General features: G+C 44.1%; 1 protein-coding gene across 1 annotated transcript; it reads right to left on the bottom strand.

The window, feature by feature from the left end:
* Positions 1–5,219: 5,219 nt before the first annotated feature.
* SIRT1 (sirtuin 1) lies at positions 5,220–19,576 on the bottom strand. Its single transcript, XM_010227607.2, has 9 exons — positions 19,084–19,576; positions 17,117–17,233; positions 15,573–15,814; positions 14,165–14,317; positions 12,654–12,801; positions 12,446–12,525; positions 9,393–9,579; positions 7,553–8,113; positions 5,220–5,914 (listed from the first exon to the last, which is right to left on the bottom strand). The coding sequence occupies exons 1-9, from the start codon at positions 19,559–19,561 to the stop codon at positions 5,595–5,597; spliced, it is 2,286 nt and encodes a 761-aa protein (XP_010225909.2). The 5' UTR covers positions 19,562–19,576; the 3' UTR covers positions 5,220–5,594.
* Positions 19,577–20,160: the final 584 nt, after the last annotated feature.

Here is a 20,160-nt window from a genome sequence, read left to right as displayed (position 1 = left end):
CAGGAAAATATGTTTGCTGTAATGGAGTGTAATATATGTAGTTACTGTACTAGCAGTATATAGATGTATAATACAAGGTCAGAATAGCTAAAGGCATTCCCCTTTCCATAACACTCTGTGTTTTCACAGCTCTGATGCACTGTAACCTCTAGTAACTTCTTTGTACGCAGCCTGTAGTCCATCTTTTTCAACATTGTTACCTCGCTGGCAAACCCTCCTGTTGTGAGAGACAAGAGACCAACAAATATTAAAGCATCTTAATCTTAATTCACATGGAAGAAAGAAAGGGAAAAAATATGCCTTCATTTCACCAGGTAATATAAAGCACTCTTTAAGAATTATGAAATAACAAGATTACCAAGGCAAATACTCAAAAATTAGGCAATGACTAATGTAAAGCTGTCCTTGCTTCTTGCCTTGGGTGTTACCTGATCATGTGCTATTTTTTTTGCCATGGGAGTTGTGCTCTACTCATTGCACACAGTTGACGTTCACTGAGTGACAGTTAAATGTTTGTTTCCAGTTGGTAGGTCCAAGCCTGATTTGGTGTGCATCTAAACCCAGCACTCTACATAGCTATGCACTATTTGTGGGTTTTGCCATGTGGGATTTTTTATCAATACCAGTGTTAATATTGGGGTGAGCAGGGGCTTCATTTGGTAGATGAGGGTTTCTGGGATGATCCAAACTCCCTTTACTGAACGTGCACTGATTTTTCAGTACTAAATTCAGAATGTCCTAGAGAACTTTACATAGGCAGTTAATATTGGCTAGGTTTCTGTAGCAGGAATGTCTTACTGTAGCTGAAATTTGAAAAATTCGAGGGGGCGGGCGGTGTTTTCTGGGTGTGTTTTGAATGACTGGCTGAACGTCCCATCACGAGCCCGTGGTCCGAGCAGGACAGCATTCCTCCTGTTGCAGTTTTGGCCTTTCTGTGAGCACGGGGGCTGGCTCCTTCGGAGCAAGGTGGGGTTGATAAATGCTCTTGATTATCTTACAGGTGTTAGCTCGTTCTGGGCAATGAGACAGGTGCCCTGGTGCAAAACAGACCTAACCTACAGTATAAGGTGAGGGATTTGCAGTGTCCTAGAGGCGGAGGAATTGACGATTAGACGTCGTATCACTTGTGTCAAGTAGCTGTTCATACTTGGAGACAGTACGTACGGAGCCGCTGGCTCTGTTGAGTCGTAACAGCCATGTGCAGGGCTTCTACACAAGTTAAATGCTGAAGTGTTTCCTCTGACTAGAAACGGGTGGCATGAAGCGCATGTTTGCTCTCCTTGGTCAAGCAGCCTTTTTGCATGCAGCACTCAGTGCTGTGCGGTGGGTGAGGAAGGAAGTTCAGCTCAGCCGTTGTGAGGCTTAGCCACAGCAGCGTGGGGCTTCTCTTCACCTCAGATCTCCAGTTACTCAGTTACTGCGGTAAGTAATTAAAAATCTGAAAGAAGCTTTTCTAACAGGCAGATCAACATTTTGATATGTGCTCAGAAGGTTATTTACCATCTTACTAGTTGCCTTTTTTAAAAAAAAAAAAAAAAAAAAAAAAAATGGATTTGTTATAATAAGTTTCCATTGCTTTTTGAGGAGCTGTTTCGTAATTTGTAGGTCAGTTTGGGGATTGGATGAACCCATGTCCTAGCTATTATCTTGTGTTTGAATGTGCTGTTCAGATTTCTGTTGATGGTGTTTGAAGCAATGTCTTTAAAACCCGGCCAGGATCTCTAAAGGCACAGGTTTATCTAAAGGCATTGGATTTACCGGGTGGTAGAACAGGTTTTAGAGTTGTGCCTTAGAAACGCTCCTGAGCATTTTGCTGAGATGAACACATGTAAAAAATATGTAGAATAGTACCTATTGCCATAGCTTCTATGCATGCAAATGCCCTCCTGCTGCTGAGATTTACTGGGCGAGAGGTGCAAGCAGGTGGCACCTCCGGGTGGCACAGGGGAGCTAAATGGGGGCTGTCGGTGGAGGAGTAGGTAGAAGAACCCTGTGTGAGGCCGGGGTGCTTCCCTGTGCCTGCGCCCCAGCCGTGCTCTGCTCGCAGCCCTGCGAGGGAGAGGCAGTCCGGGCAGAACTCTGCCCCAGCGCGGGTCTGGAGGGCGGTGTGAGGGGAGGCATTTTCTGTGCTGCACGTGGCCTCTAGGAGCCGTTGCCAGCAGCAGGGAAGGAGCCCAGCCCGGCAGCAGCTCGAGCTGGGGGGAGCTGCGGTCTCCCCACTGGGGCCGCCAGCCCGCGCCGGGCTCCTCCGCAGCCCCGTGAGGGAAGCGGCTGCGCAGCCGGTGACAGGGACGGGGCTGGGGCTGCCGCCCCGCTCCGAGCCCCGCGTTCCGCCGCGCCAGCGCCACGGCCTGGTCGCCAGAGTTGGAGGCTGCGGGGGTGCCCCCGAGCCCTCTGCGCGCTGTGGAAGGGGTGGTTTGCTTCAGCAGAAGCTTCTGCTTAGGAGCACTGCTTTGCAGTTTGAGTGCTTTAATAATGACATGGTGTTAGAAAAAAATCACTGAAGCAGGTTTATGCGTTGGGTTTCTTCGGCTTCCAAAAGGTTATTCCCGTGGTGAAACTGTTTATAATTGAACACTGTATGCGGCTGGTCCAGCAGCAGTGCCTGTGTGCACAGCACTGGTGCTGGGGCTGCCCATGAGGGGCAGGGCCCCCGCGTGCGTGCAGGGCCCGGTGCTGCGCGGCCCTTGGGCTGCCTCTTGTAGGCACTAACTCTTTCCTACCTCGTGGTCTGCTAGTGTGTCTGTCCAAAGGTTGTTGCATTGTGCATTGTATCTTGTGCTCCCTAAATTAGGCCTTTTCTGCATCTCAGATTTTGCTGCGTTTGCCTCTCTTCCCCACAGCTTGACCCCTTGTTTCTCTTCCAAGTCTATTGCTTGGAGCTTTCCTGTGAGGCTGTCGGAGCCTTTCAGGTCACGGGGATGTTGGGCGCCTGCTCTGCCCTCTTCCCTGCGAGGCCCAGCAGCCTGTGTGTCTTGTAAAAGCCATGGAGCAGGGAGCCAGGATGTTAAGGCACTGTTGGTTGCTTCAGTCTGTACCATTTAATGTTATTCTGTGTAGTTTTGTTGTTAGAAATCTGTATTTTGAGACTTGAATTTTGTTCTCTGATCTCTATAGGTAGGTATAATAATGCAAATTGGCTGCCTTCAGGCTTGAGTAGACCAATTCTGTATTTAAGCACAGAGTATCGGACCTGAAGTACAGAGCTGTTACCTTGGTCCTTTTCCAAACTTTGTTGTTTCTGATGTCATTCAAATGGTGGGAGCTTACAGCCCCTCTGAATACACGGTCATTCGAGGCAGTAGTATCATGCACTTAATGAACTTTCTGTGTTTTTCATCATCATAATTACTAATTAAAATCTACTGAGTTTAGGATAGACCCTTTCAGAATACATGGCCATTCAAGAAAACTTATTGCATGTTTTAAGTACTGACTTGTTTTATATACTTGAAATACTTTTTGCAAGGCTATCGTATCATCAAAATAAACTAGTACTAAGAAGGGGGGCAGGCGGGTAAACCTGTTGATGTATCGTGAAGCAAATGCTTGTACTTGTTCAGTATGGTCATTTACTGTAAATAGCAAAAGGGCTAGGACACTTTCAGAAGGAATTAATACAAATTCTAGAAAATGAATTGAACCCAAAAACGCCAAAATGACAACCAGGGCTGAAGGAGCTCTTCCAAGCTTCCCCAAACATTTAATCTAAGATGCTGAATGGCTGTGGGTAACGTTGCTGTGCCAGCAAACATTCCCACATCCCCATCGTTTGCCTTCCGCTAAACTTCATCTGGGTGCTTAGTCTTACGTATGTTATTCAAGGAAGGCATCTCCACTCTTGACTTCATTTGTTAAATTAAGGTTTAAAATACAAATTGATGGAAACCAGAAATCAAATGACAATTTTAATAGACTTTAGAACAGAGTGTACGAGTATAAAACACTGGTTTTGTATTTCAAAAGTTGCAGGAAGATAGCCAGTCATTTTAAACAGTCTTCTACAAAACATATGCCAGTAGATTACATAAAAGACACTATATACAATATAAAAGAGCAGAAAACAATCCTCACTGTAAAAATAATTTAAAACAAAGTATTTCAATTTAAAATATCTCCTATAGCACAAACTAATACATTGTGACATGCAAGTGAAAACTAAACATATTGCATTCTTCAGTGTAGCCAAATAAGAGCTGTATTAAATTTGGACCATGAGACAACATGCCAGCATTTTTAGATAAGTAGAGAAGGCTGTTCTTAAACTGTTGTATCTTATGTTTAAAGAACAACTGCTATACATCTTCCAAAATGTAATAAATATTAAAGCAAAGAATATGAATAATCTACATCTGTAGAGTTCACTTGGGCCAATGTTGAAAAAGTGGTTTATAGAAAAATGCTGTTTCACTTAATACTGCGCTGTGCAAATTTACTAATTTCTAAAGGCTTGGAAACAACCTGCACTTGCAAATCTGCAACATCCAGTTTTAAGGCAGCCTAGCACTTGAAGATGCAGCGCAGGAATTGCAGTAGCTGCTCTGCTTCACCGCGCAGGGTGGAACGAGCAGGTGCGAAACCTCCCGGCCTGGGCATGTCCTGCTAACAGGGCCCTCCCCACAGGGCCATCAATAAATACACGAGAGTTTTTTCTTTCTTTGCTCCCTCTTGACCTCTGCTAGCGCTACGGCTGTCACGGCGGTCCCACGTGCGTGGCAGCACTGTGGCAGCAACCAGAGCTGTTTTATGCAAGCTGCACTAGTCCTGCCAACACCGTGGAACTCTGCAGCTGGGGATCCATTTTGTTGGAAAGGGAAGGCCAGTTTTGGAAGAGCTAAGGAGCCCATGTCAACTTTACTGCATGTCCATAGGAAGTACTAAACTCAGGAACTTGAGCACGATGCATTTTCATAGCACTTTTTGATCACTCTCAAAAGCATAGTAGGATTTTTCAAGCGCTCACTGTCTTGTTTCCATTTTTAACTAACTACTCCCATTTAAGTATGTCTCAAACATACAAAGTAACTGTTAAAGCAAAAATTAGCTGCCACAGTAGGTCTTAGGAAATGCCAGTGTTTAATGACAGACTATGCAAGAATGAAAGGTTTAGCAGAAGCATAAGGTTTTAAATAAACCAAGCTATTACAAAGCAAGAGGTGTAAAAATACCATTCTTTGGTCTAAATTAGCTGTTCCCTTTATATTAGTTTAACATTCCAATGGCTTTTTCAAAAAACTGTTTAAAAATAATATAAGCTGAAATCCATTAAGCAAAAATATGTATTATATACATGAATGGCTGATAAGACAAGAGGAACTTAAAAGTGAACATAGTGACTGACAATTGTTTAGATAGTCTTAGTACCTTTTAAAAAAAAAAAAAAAAAGATGAGTTAGTGTTGAGTGCGCAGTAATAGAATTTTATTGAAAAAGGTAAAAAACTAAGCATGAAAATCTGTTTTAGTTGTTTATAAACACTACATCCTTATGGTTCTGTTGCTCTAAATTCAGACGTAAACATTCATTCTGACATGCCAAAGCTCCTAATGCTGGTGGACAGTTCCTGTAACCAGTCAGTGAGTGGAAGTGTACACTTTACAATGTGGGGCTGGTCGGATGATCCGTCCCTGTGGCCTCGTTTACATAAGCTGGTTCATCTGCTGCATCTGGTTCAACTCCATCGTCCCCAAATCCAGGTTCCTCCTCCCTTTCCGGAGCATCCTCATCCTCCAGGCCGTTATAGAACTCCTCCATCTCGCTCTCCTCTTCCACGTCTAAGCTCTGGCTACGACAGGAGCCGCTTTCGCTGCTGCTCCCACAAGAGCTAGAAGAGAGGATATCATCCTCAGAATCCGAGTACACCTCGGCACCATGGAAAATATAGCGATTTGGTGGCAGAAAGAGATACTGAGTGCCTGAAACAGAATTGCAGAAGTGAATAAGAAGCTGAAGTGAATTGCAGTCATTAAAAATGTTGCAGACTTCTCTTTAGAAGCTATCTGCATACATGTATTTTCAAAAGTGATATTTAACTTACCAATCAAATTTATTAGAAACTCCTTCCTTCCAGAGTATTAGCAGTAATAGTAGGTACAGAGTGAGACAAGGATTCCCCCTCTCCCACTGCCCTTTTGCATAAAAATAGAAAAGCATTTCTGCTTTTCAACTTTGATATTTAGCTACCTTCTTCTTTAGCACAGGTTCTACTCAGCTCACTTTCCATTATTTGTAACACAGTTTTGGAACCCACTGCTGGGGCTATTGGGCTAAGTTTAACAGCAGCCTTTGTTTTAAAAGTTGCAGTTTAATACCCACTTACCCATCCTTGCTCTTTCTTTGTGGGGGATAACTTATGTTACATGCATCAGCTAACACAGTTTTCCTTGCCAACTCCAAAGCTTTTCTCAGAATGGCCTGGTTTCAGGTGTAGGATTTGTTTTGTTGGGGGTTTTTTGGCTTGTTTGTTTTTTGAACTGGTATCTGTTACTGATGGGCTTGGGATTGAGCAATAATCACGCAAAACGAGGTGGCTACGTCAAGCCTTTATTCAGGTAAAAACACATAAACAGAGAAGCAAAGTACGGATGGTTACTCACGAGGTAATACTTGCCAGCAGCACACTGAGACCGAACCGCCTCTCGAGCTGGCGGATTAGAGGGTTGCTGACAGGCTCCTACCGCGGCGGGCGTCCCCGCGGGGACCACGTGGGCCTCGGTGTTAGGAGTCTCGTTCCCCCCTCTCTCCGCACTGTCTTTTTATGCCCAGTGCATCCTGGCAGGTAGGGCCAGTACGTGCCAGGAGGCAGGACGGGGGCGGACAAACCACCTTCAGTCACACAACCTGCCCTCCTGGGTGCGCAGGCACGCGTACCAGTAAGGGGTCCCAGGCCTTAGTCTGAGGGTCCTGCCTTCCTCATCTTCTTCCTCCTTCCTGGGTGTTTGACCTCCAAACTGCGGTTAGGTTGGCTACAAGCCCGGTTGAGCAGCCGCCTTCAACTGCTTTTGGAGGTCGACTGTGAACCTGGCTGAGCAGCCGCCTCCGCGCTCCTTACTGCTCAGCCCAGGCAGGCAAGCATCTTCTGTCTCAAGGTCTGGATTCTGTTTCACACAGTAGTTCTATGACCTTACAGATCATACAAATTTCCACCTCCTATACAGTATCACACCTTCCTCCTTTGGCTCTATGAGACAACTGCTGTGCTAAATTGGGATGCAAAAGAGCAGCTGCTTATAATGTGAGGATCAAACTGATTTTCCTGAAAATGCTGTTGCAAATGTGAGGAACACCAAACTTTTGACACTTGGGTCTTGGGTTTAACCTCCTAAACTCTGGTCTCTCTAGGGAGAATGCAGTCAGTCGTGATAAAGGCCCTTGCTAATTTAGAAAGAAAAAAAAATCTAGGAGCTTCCTCAAACTAAATTAAAACCTTAAACATCAGAGAACTAGGCTGTTTCAGCAGACATTGCCTAAACAGAAGAAATCATAAAAACCAATGATGCCTTTACGGGCAACTTATCGAAATACGCAGACCACTCCGGGGAGTGAACACTCACCATCCAGCCTTTTACTGATCTGTTCTTTCGCAGCTCTGGTTACCCAACACTTCCTCAGGATTTCATTCTTTTCTCTGTTTTCTCCACTGTTGGATCCGTTTTCCTTCATTGGCTCGGAGTTCATCAGTTCACTAGTCGCGTTCTCGGCGTTCTCCAGGGACGGCTGCGTTTCCGGAGGCGTCTCCCCCGGGCAGCTCCTGTGCGTTTCGGAGGCAGAATCACAGTTTTCTACTTTGCGCTCAGCCGGCTGTTCCGAGGGCGCCGCGGAAGGGGCCGGAGGAGTCATCCTTTCCGGTGAACTAGAGTTTTCCGAAATGTTTAAAGGGGTAGGTGGTAAGTCAGATGAGTGCAGGTCAAGCTCCTTGTGTGTTCGTGGAGGCTTTTCTGTTATTTCAGAAAGTTTTACTGGGTTGTAGCAGAGTTTTGTGTATTCGCTACCTAGCCGTTGACACAACTCATTAATGATAACATCACAGTCTCCGAGAAGCTCCACGTCGAAGTGTAGATGCGGCAAAGGCTCCCTATTAATTAAGATTTGAGGCACTTCATGGGGGATGGAACCTACATACAGGGAAGATATTTAGAGAGAGCCACTTTAGTTTTATTTTTGTACGCTAAGTATTTAGAACATTTAGTTTCTCAGAGTTGTCTTTATGTATTTACTTGCAAAACAGCCCACGTAAGCAGATTGGGAATAGCAAATTTCAAGTTTACTAAAACCAGAACAGCAATTGCAGATGCTACCCCCTACTGAAGTCTACCTAGGTTTTCCTCCAACACATTTCTTCCAGGAAAAGGTCTTTCTCTTTATCAGTAGCAAATCTATATACAGTATTGACTGGTACAAGTAAGTTTTGTCAAGTGTTGAAAAGGTTAATGGAAATCCTACTAGTGATATTTATAGGAATTGCATGAAGGTGATCCTGCTGCTAAACTGCATCTCCTTAGCTAAGCCAGAATACTTGTGGGTACAGTCTGCGTGTGCACAGGGCAGCTCCACCCCCTTCTGATACTTAGAGGGTTCCAAAACCCACTAGTTTGGTGACCCTCGATGCCTAAATAATGAAACCAGGGCCAGAGCAATGGTTTGTGTGGTGCCAGCTTTCCAATCCTTGCACACTTAGCATCAGCCAGGGCATGGTACTGCAAACAGCTCTGACAGGATTCTGCTCCCAGCAAATAGCAGGTGTTAAGTGTGTGTTTTCTCAGGCTGAGGTTTAAACAGAATTTCCTTGGTACCAGCAAGTCTTTCAGGAGATAAATAAGTGACCTGTGATGATATTAAAAAAAAAAAAAAGCCCTTTAAAAAAAAACGTATGTATGTATGTTAGAACAGATGCTTTACCTTTTTACTTTTAACAGCTAAGGATGTAAGATGATCAGGTGCTGCTATACAGGGTCTACTGCTCATTATAGAACAAATAACATCAAGTTTAAGATAAGCTGTGGCTCAGAAACCTACTGTGCTTGAATGGAGCACCAAACAACTAGATCTGGACTTCTCCAGTCAAAACCTTTTGAGTAAGTCTGAGAGTGTACTGCAAACACAGAGACAAGTTAACTGAATTTTAAGACAAATTCACTCAAGTTTCAGCAAAGTATTTTTTTAAGATTATAGTTTGAGATCTGCTGGGGATTTAGGAAAAAAAAAACCTCCAAATTTTCTTTTGCCTATTTTGATCTCAGCTTTGCACAGATAATCAGATTTCATCAAGTCAGATGAATAACCTAGTTTCTCTCCTGAATCAGGACAAGAGCATTTCTTAAGAAACCTTAAGGGCAAATTTAATTTTTTTGATCAAGAATTTAGAAGGTAAAATTATCAGAGATAGTCACTTACTTGGAATCAATGCTACTGGTCTGACTTTCAGTGAAGACCCAATAACAATGAGGAGATCGACTTCGTTTTTGTCGTACTTCATGGCGCGATGGAACTGCTCGGGTAGGTTCTCTCCGAAGAACACGATGTCCGGCTTCATGATGGCAAGCGGTTCGTCCGGGGGACATCTGGGACATCTAGGAACAACCTGCATCGCAACAGTTCACGTTACTGCTGCGGCTGCCAGCTGAAAACCTCGCGGTTTAGCAACTCACAGTGATTTATTTTGGCAAAAGACAAGAGGTTTCAATGGAATTTCCTCATTTTAGTCTTCTGTGGATGTACAGACAAGGACTTACCTTATCCTGGCCTGCACCAAACTTGCGCAGAAATAAAAGCAAGAAAAAAGAGGGAGTTATCTTAAATCAGAAAGGAGAAAACAAATCTACACCCCAGTCCTTATCTGACAGCCCACCCAGTCCAACGAGTGATTGCCTGTGTTATCAATCAGAACAAAAAATTAGATTTCACCATCAGGTGTCCTTATGGGGTTTGATATAAAGCCCTTCCCCACTGAAGGGCACATTTCAGAGCTGCATCTACCTCTCCCCCAAAAGGCTGTGAGTTATATTAATAAAGCAGTCTGCCCCAGCGGAGCTGCTAGCAGAGAGCACACAGAAGAACGTGGAAAAGAACTCTGGTCTCCATTTTAAACTCTCTCCACCCCCCAAAACAGGGCAGAAGCAGAATCCTTGTTCCTTAAAAAAAAAAGGGAGGGTTTTAAAAGTGAAGAAGCAGAGTCCCTTTCTTCCTGAAGCCAGAAGGTTTTTAAGTCTTTGGGATACCTTTCAACTCTTCATCGCTGGGGAGAACAGCAGGAAGGTGAAGAATGGGAGTGCACACAGACATGACTTAAATTAGTACTGAGAAAATTTTCTTCCAAATGGTTCAAGCCTTCTCGGATGCGGTCTCAGCATACAACACCACTGAATAAGGAGCTCTCTAAAGAGCTGCATCCTATTGCAGTCCTCATAGTAACTTAGTGCTATGTGAAGGTGTCAAGAGAAGTATTCTGTCTACTGTAATAGGATAATACAGGGGAGCACATGAAACACCTGCCTGTACACAATGTATAAAGAAATACAGGCTGTAGTTTAAACCAGAGAAACATTTATGGATGTCCACAGTTGGACGAGACAACGCTTTCCATAGGAAAAAGCATCCAAAGGCCCTTCTCTAAAATACTAATGCACCTCTCCCAAAACTCAAGTCCCGACAGGAGAATCTAATCCTTTGAACAAATCCTTGGAGGAGGGGTGCCCACATACGGGAAAGGAACTAGAAGGTGATAGGGAAGAAACCTTCCTGACATATCCCAGCTAAACAGTGTCTTGTAACTCCTCCCAGTAAAAAGAAACCAGCTAAAGAATCCCCCCAAAAGACCTTGAGATTTTCCTTTGGCTCACTTAATGCTATGCAATAGAAAGAGCTACCACACAAACCACTGCAGGAGCTTTTCGGAGGCTTTCCACCCTGCCTGGTCTCCTCTGCTGCTGTGAGGGATGCCTTGGCCCTTGTGCTTGGAGGCTTAAGGAGGGATAGTAGTTTGCTCTGTGTTGGGAGGAAGATGAAACAAAGGCCTCCAACTTGTGATCCAGTTTAAAAGACCAAGCAGCAACAGCAGCTCCGTTGCCAGCACCTCCCACAGGAAGTCCAGTGACTTGTGATTTAATGGATTTCTGTGGAACAGCTGATGCCCCTATCCAACCAACTCATTGGAGGTGACGTTCAGGTGATAAATGTGTGTTTTCAACACGACACATCTTTCACTCACCAGCTTCTCTGCTAATCCTCAGAAAGATCGTCAGTAAGGGGGAAGATCTATTCCAAGCGCTGAAATTGATACCAAGAAGTTAAGGCTAGTAATGGGCCCCGCAGGTGCCTCAGGTCCTTTTTCCCCTACTGCCTCGGTGCATTTGTGTAATGAAAGAAAAGTACAATTTCTTCGCTGATGTTATCAGAGACTAAAGAAAGAGTTAGGCTTTAAGAATATCCAAAAACTGCAGCATATTTTCCATTTCTTATTCCTTTTTTTTTTTTTTCCTGAATCTGAGACTCACCCTCTTTCATTATTTCTTGAAGCTTATTGAAATAGAAGGAAGATGTTTTCCAGAAATAACTGTTTTTTTTTTTTCCTCATAAGCTTGTTCTGGATGATTTACAACTGCTGCTGCTTCTGATGCAGAAAGAGGCTCTTGTGTCTTGCTTGTGTCCAGCAAGAACTAGAGAAAGAGCCACACACTTTATCTTGGAAGTGGCAGAAGAATGAAAAGCAGCAGCAAGAAACTGGCAATCTTCTATATGGGGGGTCAGGTCCCAGTCTGTAAGTCTGTAATGTGTTGAAAGGACATTCCTGACAATAAGATGCTAAGTTAATTCCAAGTTTCTGATCTCATGAAGCTCTTGGACTGGAAATTAAGACTACCTGGGATGGACCAGAGGAAAGGAAAGTCTTTTTACAGAAACCTGAGGACCCATGGCCACATGCAACTTAGAAGCAGCAGAAGTGAGAGAACAGAGACTAGACGATCTGTGAGGCCGTAGGTGCCCGAACCACTTTTGTGGTGGGTGGGTGGTCCCGGTTAGGGAACAGAGCTGTTGACATGTTCCGTCACTCCTCCAGGAAGTACAGAAATACTCTTCCAAGTCCTTCTAGGGAACCCAATCCTGCATTCTAGAAAGGTAACAAAACTAAAAACTCGAGTAATACTGCACTGAGAAATGAGAGACTAGAAAATCGAGAGACTATGCTTCGAATACTTATTTTGAAAGGTTTTCATCAAGTTGTTTAAAATTTAGTTCCCCCTCCTCCCTTTTTTTCAGTTATCTATTTTTTGCAGTATTTCAGTATTTGCAGTATAGTATTTGAGTATAGTAGAGAAAACACTAAAATATGGGTAGGCATGTCTAGGAAATATACAGAAACATAGAGCCTTTTACAAATACATAGACACCTTTTAAGCAATGTAGGATTTAGCAGTTAGAAAACTGCAGTGAATTAAAGTTAATTTTACCTGGTTGAAAATATCTCCTCGAACCACTTCACAATCAACTTTGTATTTACAGATGAGACAGGAAGCTGTTGCAAAGGAACCTGAAGGGGGAAAAGTATGATAGAAATAAGGATTTTCAGTAGTTTAGAGAGATTAGAAGTATGTCACATAGACTGCTAAACATAGTTGCTACACATAATATTAAGTGAAACTTTTGAAAATTACTAACCGTGACACTGAATTATCCTTTGGATTCCTGCAACTTGTTCCAGTGTGTCTATGTTTTGTGTATAATTGCGAAGTAGTTTTCCTTCTTTGTCCATTAAAGCTATGAACTTGTGACAGAGAGATGGCTGGAACTGTCCTGGATATATTTCCTGCAGAATTCAGAGGTACCTTAGAAAGGGGAGCTGAGGTGACTTTATGCGTTTCAGGTTTTTGTTTTAAATAAGACATCCTACTTGCTACAAATTTGAAAACTCATTGGTCCATTTTTTGATCCTAAAAATTAAAGCAGCCTAAGATGTAATGGATTAAGAAATTAATTTTTTTAGCTGAAGTGAGCAATAGGAAAGGGAAGAAGTGAGAGAAAATATTTTAGTAACGAAATCTTATCTACATTGGACTTGGATTGATTCTGATAAAACCTAGCTATAGACAGGCTCCTAGCAGTTGTATTTTTTTCAAATGTTTAAAAAACCCAAGAAACTGAATACTCTAAAGAAAATCAAAATATATTAATATATGGATAGGAGGTGGGATATATTGATTTTAGTTTCCCCACCTTTGGATCAATGGTAGAGCAGTAGCAAGACTCATTAGCAAAGGGAGGAAACATTGAGCACACTCTAGTCATGACAGCTTTGCACAAGTCCTCACTGCTCCTGTAGTCACTCACAATATTTTGCCTTTGTAAGTTGTCTTGAGAAGATTGCAGATTAAATACAATTATTTTGTTTCTGCCTATGTGATTCCTTCCTGTCTCTGAGATGCACTCTCCCCTTTTTAATTAAACTGTTCAGTCTCACTAACACCTTTCTAAAAACTGCTGCGTACTCATTTTAAGAAGTGAGGCGAGCACAATCTCTACAAAAAGGTTTTAAGTAAAAAAAGTGAAACAGAAACAAAGTTCTGGTGTATCCAAGCGTTCTCCTCCCTTGACTGTAAATACAGAGTTAAAGTGCAGATGTGTAACGTTAAACAGTACACCACAATGCGTCCAATTTGAATGTGGCTTTCAACATTATTCATGTGCTGTCAAAAAGTTCCTCACATTTCTATTCCTTCACTTTCAGAGGCAAATTAAACACCAACTAAGAATACTGAGGTTAGATCAAATAATTACATGACAACAGTTTGTATTTATCTTCTCTGAAATTAGAGACATGAATGGGTGTATATAGAGACATTGTAATAGGAATAGTTAAAAGAATCTGAAAAAAATAAAGTGTTGCTAAATATGGCTAGTAAGGCCAATATGTGCCTGTATACAATGATTTAAGGAACACTGAGGATATAAAGTTGATATATTGCAAAGATGGGACAAGGAGAAAGTCATGATGATACTGGAAGAGGCTTCTCATTAATGTAAATTTGAACACATTAACGTATTTTTCCATCCTGTTTGTACAAAAATAGATAAAGATGTCTTTTAGAATCAGATATAAAACTATTCTGTTAACATATCTTGTTATTTATCTATCTTGACTGTCCAAGCTGAGAACGTAGGGGAAAGCGTACCTTTGCAAACTTAAAAAATGGCCTGGGGTCCTTTCTGAAGTATTCTATATCAAACATAGCTTGAGGATCTGGAAGGTCTGGGAAGTCGACAGCAAGGCGTGCATAGATGCCATCTCTTGATCTAAAGTCAGGGATTCCGCAAGACACAGAAACCTGAAATAGATTTTGGCAGTCTTAAGTAAGCAGAACTATACATGCTTGACTATAAATCATTGCTGCAATACAGCATGTTCGTGAAACCGTGCTTCCATGTAGTAACAAACACTGAGAATGCAACCAGTTCGAGTTATCCATATTTATTTTTCTTTTGTGTGTGTGTGTTTTTTCGGACCAATTCCCAAGTAACAGGCAAATGAAAGAAAGTTTGACAACCAAGGCAAAAACAAACAAAACAACTGAGTACAATTTATGAAGGCAGTAACAGGATACCAGAACTTACTTTTAGTATTGGAAGTTCTGTAACAAATGCACAAAGATGTAAAACACTATATTTGAGTTAGGAAGCGTTTACTGACCTGCTAGCTTAGTGTTGGACAAAGTGGCTGGTATTTTACATGCTAATGCAGCAACAGAACAGATTCTCAATTCTGATGAATAAAATCTTTCTGATCAAGAAACAAAGCTGAGCACTGCAGTGTTTGAAACCACTACGCATCCCAACTATCCAGAAATAGGAGAAGAGGAAAAACAGGATTGGGCAATAGAAGTAGCACTGCTTTTCTGACAAAATAGTCTGACTTGGATTATTCCTGTTTTCTGAATAATGTCACACTCCCAATATAGGAACGATTGACTTCTGTATCACAGTCAGATTCATGGATATAAGGCTGCAAGTGTTCAACCGTTCACAAATTTTGTTTAGTAAAAGAGTGAGGAATCTTACTACTGCAGCCGAGCAACACAACTTAAAAGCATAATTCTGCCTACTGGAAATGCAACCAAAGGCTTGTTATAATCCTTTTCCTTTTAAGTCCTATTCTTACACTTATTCTAGTCCAGTCAGGCTCTTGTAAGAGATTCACCAAGATTGCGTTAAAAAACATTACCTTTGTTTCAGAAGAAAGAAGATTAGGATTAAAAAAAAATATGTTCTGAAACAGGAAGATATGATTTTATTCCATAATTATTTTGTCTGAATACTAGGCAAGATATGAAGCAGTTGCTTTAAGGTCTTACAAGTGTAGGAATATTTTCTTAAAAGAAGAGAGATTTTGTCATTTATTTCTGGTTTTGAACTGCACTCCTGCAGCATACTTGGTTCTAGTGGACAGCTGTGCCTCCTCACCCAGCACGAGCTATCTGGTCGCAAGCATTCCTGCAGTCGGATCATCTGCCTGTTGCAAGGCTGGGGACAGGAGTTTAACCAACTCCCTCTCTAGTCTCACATTGTCCTTGTGGCAATACGTACCCCTGCTCCAGTCAAGACCATTATTTTTTTGCATTCTTGTAACAGTTTCACAGCGTCATCAATAGTATTAATATCTTTCCTTTTTTTCCTTTTTGGCGGTTCTGAAAGAATGTTTATGACAATCTGCCACAGGGTCATGTCATCCAGTTCAGGTGGAGGAATCGTTTCTGGTAGCAGGTCTTTCAGAATTGTCCGTGGGTCAGTACCTAACATGAGATGCTGCTGAACAAAAGTGTAGGGACCTAGCAAAGAAAATAAAATATATATAATTATTTGGAATCAACATTAAGTACTTCAGGTGATTATGCAGGTGATTAGTGCTCGCTACTTCATTTTATTAACCCAGTGTAATGGCTTATTTATCAAAAAGCCTGTGTGTCCTGCTCCAAATTCTGAGCTGGGATCTTTTTACTTATATATTTATTTATTTGTAATTACTTCATGTTAACCCAGGATAGATTTCTTAGAAGGTTTGCCAAGGTAAAAATCACAGTTTATAGGATGCTTGGAAACTCTTTAAAGATCATATATCTAGAAACATGATTTTTACTATGTATCTCTATCATATTACCCCATTTGTTGTATTTTTGCAATGTCTTATAGGATGTATACAGAATTAGGTTGAAGAGACAACATACATACATACATACACATACCTTCTAGTCAGATTATAAAGCACTGCCCTAAATAGACAAATAAGGGCCAAGATCTGGATTTTTTTGTTATTCCTAAGAACAACATCTACCCCAATGATGCCAGGCATGACTTCCTAAAGCTATCAAATCAATCCTTCCCAAACCATCCAGAAGTGGAGTGGCAGAAGAGAAACAGGTAAGTCTTGAGCAGCTAAGCTGACAAGCAAGACCCAAACAGCACGCGAAATGCTGTGTTGCCATCAGATGTTTCCCTGCTGCTGTTCTCATCCATATTGGCAAAATGACTGATCCCCAAGGCAGGATCATGCCTGTGTGAGAGCTCTGAGCTCCAGCCCCCGGAGGGCCTGCAGGGAAGATCCTTTCCCACAAAACCCACCTCCTCAGCACTCCTCACCTCTGGACAAGGCCAAACCTACTGTTTTCTACTGAGGTCCTACCTGCCACGCTTAACTTGAAACCCGCAACAGGCCACCTAATCATTCCTAAAGCAATATAACACTTAGCCCTATGGATTGATTTGGCCACACTTTAGAATCAGCTTCTTGTTCCTTAAAGTATGAATAATACCAAGTAAGTAGGTTAGAAATAAGCTGTAAGTCTGTTCAGTTTAGTGAGATTGTATGTATACTTCACTATAGATCAGGGCAGGATTTCTACTCACACAAAAAAGGCTATTGACAAGTCAAACTGAAAAAACAGTAAATGTAAGGAGATTCACTTTTAATCTCCTTAAACATCACCCAGAATACTGTTAATCCAGCAATTCTAAGTTGCTGAAGAAGTAATACCAGAAGTCTTCTGCAACAATAAATCTTTTGCAGACGGGGAAGAATTAAGTAACTGTTCAGAAGCACCCAGAAGCCAAAGTAACATTATGTAAGTCTCTACCTATACGTGGTCGCGGGGTCCAGTCGCTAGAGCTCGCATGGGACGCCCTGTCGTCCTCATCGCTATCGCAGGAATGGAAGCCGTTGGCTATGACTTCGTCACTAAGAAGGAAGTTATCTGCAAGACAGCACAACAGCGACTTGCTATTTAACCTGAGCCACATGGCACAGTTATATACGCTGCACAGATATATATATTTAAATACATCATAAAACCCCAAATAGTATGCTCTTAAATGTGACTAGTAATGAATTATAAATAGTCTGATAGGCAGTTTTGCCATTCAAAGACAGAAATTTTCTATCCTACATTTACCATTTTTTTCTTCACAAGTTTATAGATACCAGTCCAAGTCTTCATTAGAATTACTGCAGGATGTATTATATTAGTATTGGCCTTTGGTGCTGGATGTTGACCTTAGTGACTTTTCATTCTACAAATTGCTAGGCATTTGTGGGGTTTTCTTTGTTTGTTTTGCTTTTCAGTAACTCCAAATGCTTGAAAATTGTGATTCCTTTCTCCTACAGCCCTCATCTCATACTGCTCTCCCTCTGAAACTGAATACTGTTAAATTAATGCACTACTATCTATAGAGCAGCCTTTGAGCAGGTTTTCAGAGCTGAGTTACAGACATGTGCTAGGTTGCTATCTGTCAGCGGCGCTGCCACAGCTGACCCCACTTTCTGTCAAAGCTGCCCCGGGTCAGCGCACACGCACGTGGCCTGTGCGCTCCTACCCTGCCGGGCTGCGGCGGAGGCTCCCGCACCCGCCCGGGCAGCGCCGGCCAAGGGCCCGCACGGCCACTGCACCCAGCGGGCGACTCCAGCGTGCGTCTAGATGAAGGAGCCCGCGGAGGAGCGGGCCCTTGTTTTACAACGTGCATTAAGCTCACTGACGTAACACCAAGAGGAAAATACACATTTCAACCTCACCGGCTTATTGCAACATAAGATAAAAAAAAAAAAATTCTCCTTTTTATTTGTTAGATATGGTGCAGCAATCCTAGCTTAATTTGTTAAAACATCCAGGATTCCAAACAAACAAGGCAAGTTTCAGTCTCAGTTGCGCTCTCCAAAGCAAAGAATCATTATAGCAGTTTTCAACCATTCCTTGAATAAAGCCTCATAATATTTTTGATAAGTTACTTCATTTCCCACTTAAATGAAGAGCACTGCAGAAATCACCATTTCTATTCAAAAATTATGATCTCATGTTCTTTGCTCTTCCCTCATTCATATCAATACTTTATTCTGAACTTTTTGTAGTTTTTACTTGCTTTTTTTTGCAAGAAGCAAATACCTGCTACGTAAAGAATTAAAGCCACATTATTAGAGACTCAGATCACATAAACATCACTCATTTCCTCGTATGGATGAGGCACTGCGATGCTCAGGCTAGAGTAACTGTTTAGACTGTAGCTCTGCCTGTCTAGCTGCGTCCTCAAAGGAACACAGGAAAGTTTTGGCAAAGCAGAACAAGCCCCAGGATTTGAGTAACTCGAGCAAGAAGGCTTCCTAGAACGTGTTTGTAAGAGTTCCGCAGTCCCACTCTTCTAAGGAAGCTTTTGGATAACGGAGCTGTCACTGACAGCTCCTGCTCCCTTCCGCACAGCACGAGTGGTCTGCACAGCTGTACTTGGCAGTTGGAGGGAAAACACCTAAAACTGCAGGTAAAGGCCGTAGGAGCAGAACACAAGGCCTTCCACTGGCTGAGAAGCCTCCCACCCCAAATTTAAGCAATCTTAAAAATAATAATCACTAACTCAATGTGAAGCGCTAGCAATACAGCAAAACCGTCTGTACATGCATGCACACACATACACACATATACATACATACATACACACACATACATATACTATATACATACACATATACACACACACACACATATATATACTATATACACACACACACACACATCCATGCAGGCACTCGCACCTCCGCGCCCCCCCGCGCGCTGCTCACCGGCCTGCGGGGTCGGCGCCGCGGCCGCCCCGTTCGACCCCTGCGCCCGCCTGCAGCCAATGGCCGCCGCCGCCGCCGCCGCGCCGGGCGCCGCCTCCGCGCCCTCCCCCCGGCCCCGCGGCCGTGGCTGCGGAGGCGGCTCCGCCCGGGACAGGCCCCACGGCCCGGCTCTATTGTCCGCGCCGCTCCGGGCCGCCGCCGCGGCCGCCGCCTCGTCGCCGCCCGCCGCCGCCGCCGCCTCCCCCTCGTCGCCGCCGCGATCGGAGGTGGCGGCGGCCGCCGCGGCGCCGGGCGGCAGCTCGTCGGGCGGGGCGGCGGCAGGCGGCGCCCCCGCGGCGCGCTCGGCGCGCGGGGCTGCCGGCGCGGCCCGCCCGCCGCCGCCGTCCCCCGCGGCGAGGCGCTGGCGCTTGGCGGCGGGCTCGGCGCCGCCGGGGCCGCCGTCGCGGGGCTGCGGGAGCGGAGCCTCCCCGTCCGCCATCTTGGCGTCGCAACCGCCGCCCCCTTCCCTCCCTCCCGCCCGGCGCAGCGCAGCGCAGCGCAGCGGCGCCGCCGCCCCCTCCCCCACCCCAGGGAGCGATTTAAACGCGGCACGTGACCGCGCCACCGCCCACGCGCCCCGCCCCGCCCGCCACAACAACAAACGGCGTCACGCGAGGGGTGGGGTCCTCGCGTCACGTGGCCGCGCCCGAGGGGGCGGGGCTGCCTCAGTGGGGCTTTAACGGCCGCCGCGGGAGGCACCTACGGCTGCAGTCGGAGCGCGGCCGGGGCTGTCCTGGGAACGCGGGGGTGTCTCGCTTGTCCTCCGCGGGAGCTGGGACAGGGCCTGGCGAATCGCGGCCTCGGGTTTTCGGTGTTGCTCCAAACTGCTTCTCTCCTGTGGAGTTATAAAGAGAAAAAAAGAGTGCGGAGGCTTTTCTTTATACTGAGCTTATCAAATACATGCTGCTGAAGCAGCGCAGCTGGTGGCAGTGTTAGACCTGCCAACCTGCCATCAAGAGCTCCTAGGCATCTCCCTGCGAGTGCCTGTGCCTGGCAGGTGGCTTTGCTGAAAGGTTTGTAAGAGCTTTTCTGCAAGCA

This window comes from Tinamus guttatus, unplaced genomic scaffold, assembly GCF_059628265.1.
Source record: "Tinamus guttatus ecotype Peru unplaced genomic scaffold, ASM5962826v1 Tinamus_guttatus_pri_ptg000023l, whole genome shotgun sequence".
Taxonomy (NCBI): domain Eukaryota; kingdom Metazoa; phylum Chordata; class Aves; order Tinamiformes; family Tinamidae; genus Tinamus; species Tinamus guttatus.
The sequence above is the reverse complement of the archived record's forward strand: the minus strand, read 5'-3'. Positions and strand labels throughout refer to the sequence as shown.

Bases quoted from the DNA above. Each gene is read 5' to 3' on its own strand.
- SIRT1 (XM_010227607.2), bottom strand. From the start codon at position 19,561: ATGGCGGACGGGGAGGCTCCGCTCCCGCAGCCCCGCGACGGCGGCCCC. The intron at 9,580-12,445 runs GTAAAATTAACT...GTTGCGATGCAG, and splicing joins GAGGAGATATTTTCAACCAG to GTTGTTCCTAGATGTCCCAG. The intron at 5,915-7,552 runs GTGAGTGTTCAC...ATTCTGTTTCAG, and splicing joins GATCAGTAAAAGGCTGGATG to GCACTCAGTATCTCTTTCTG.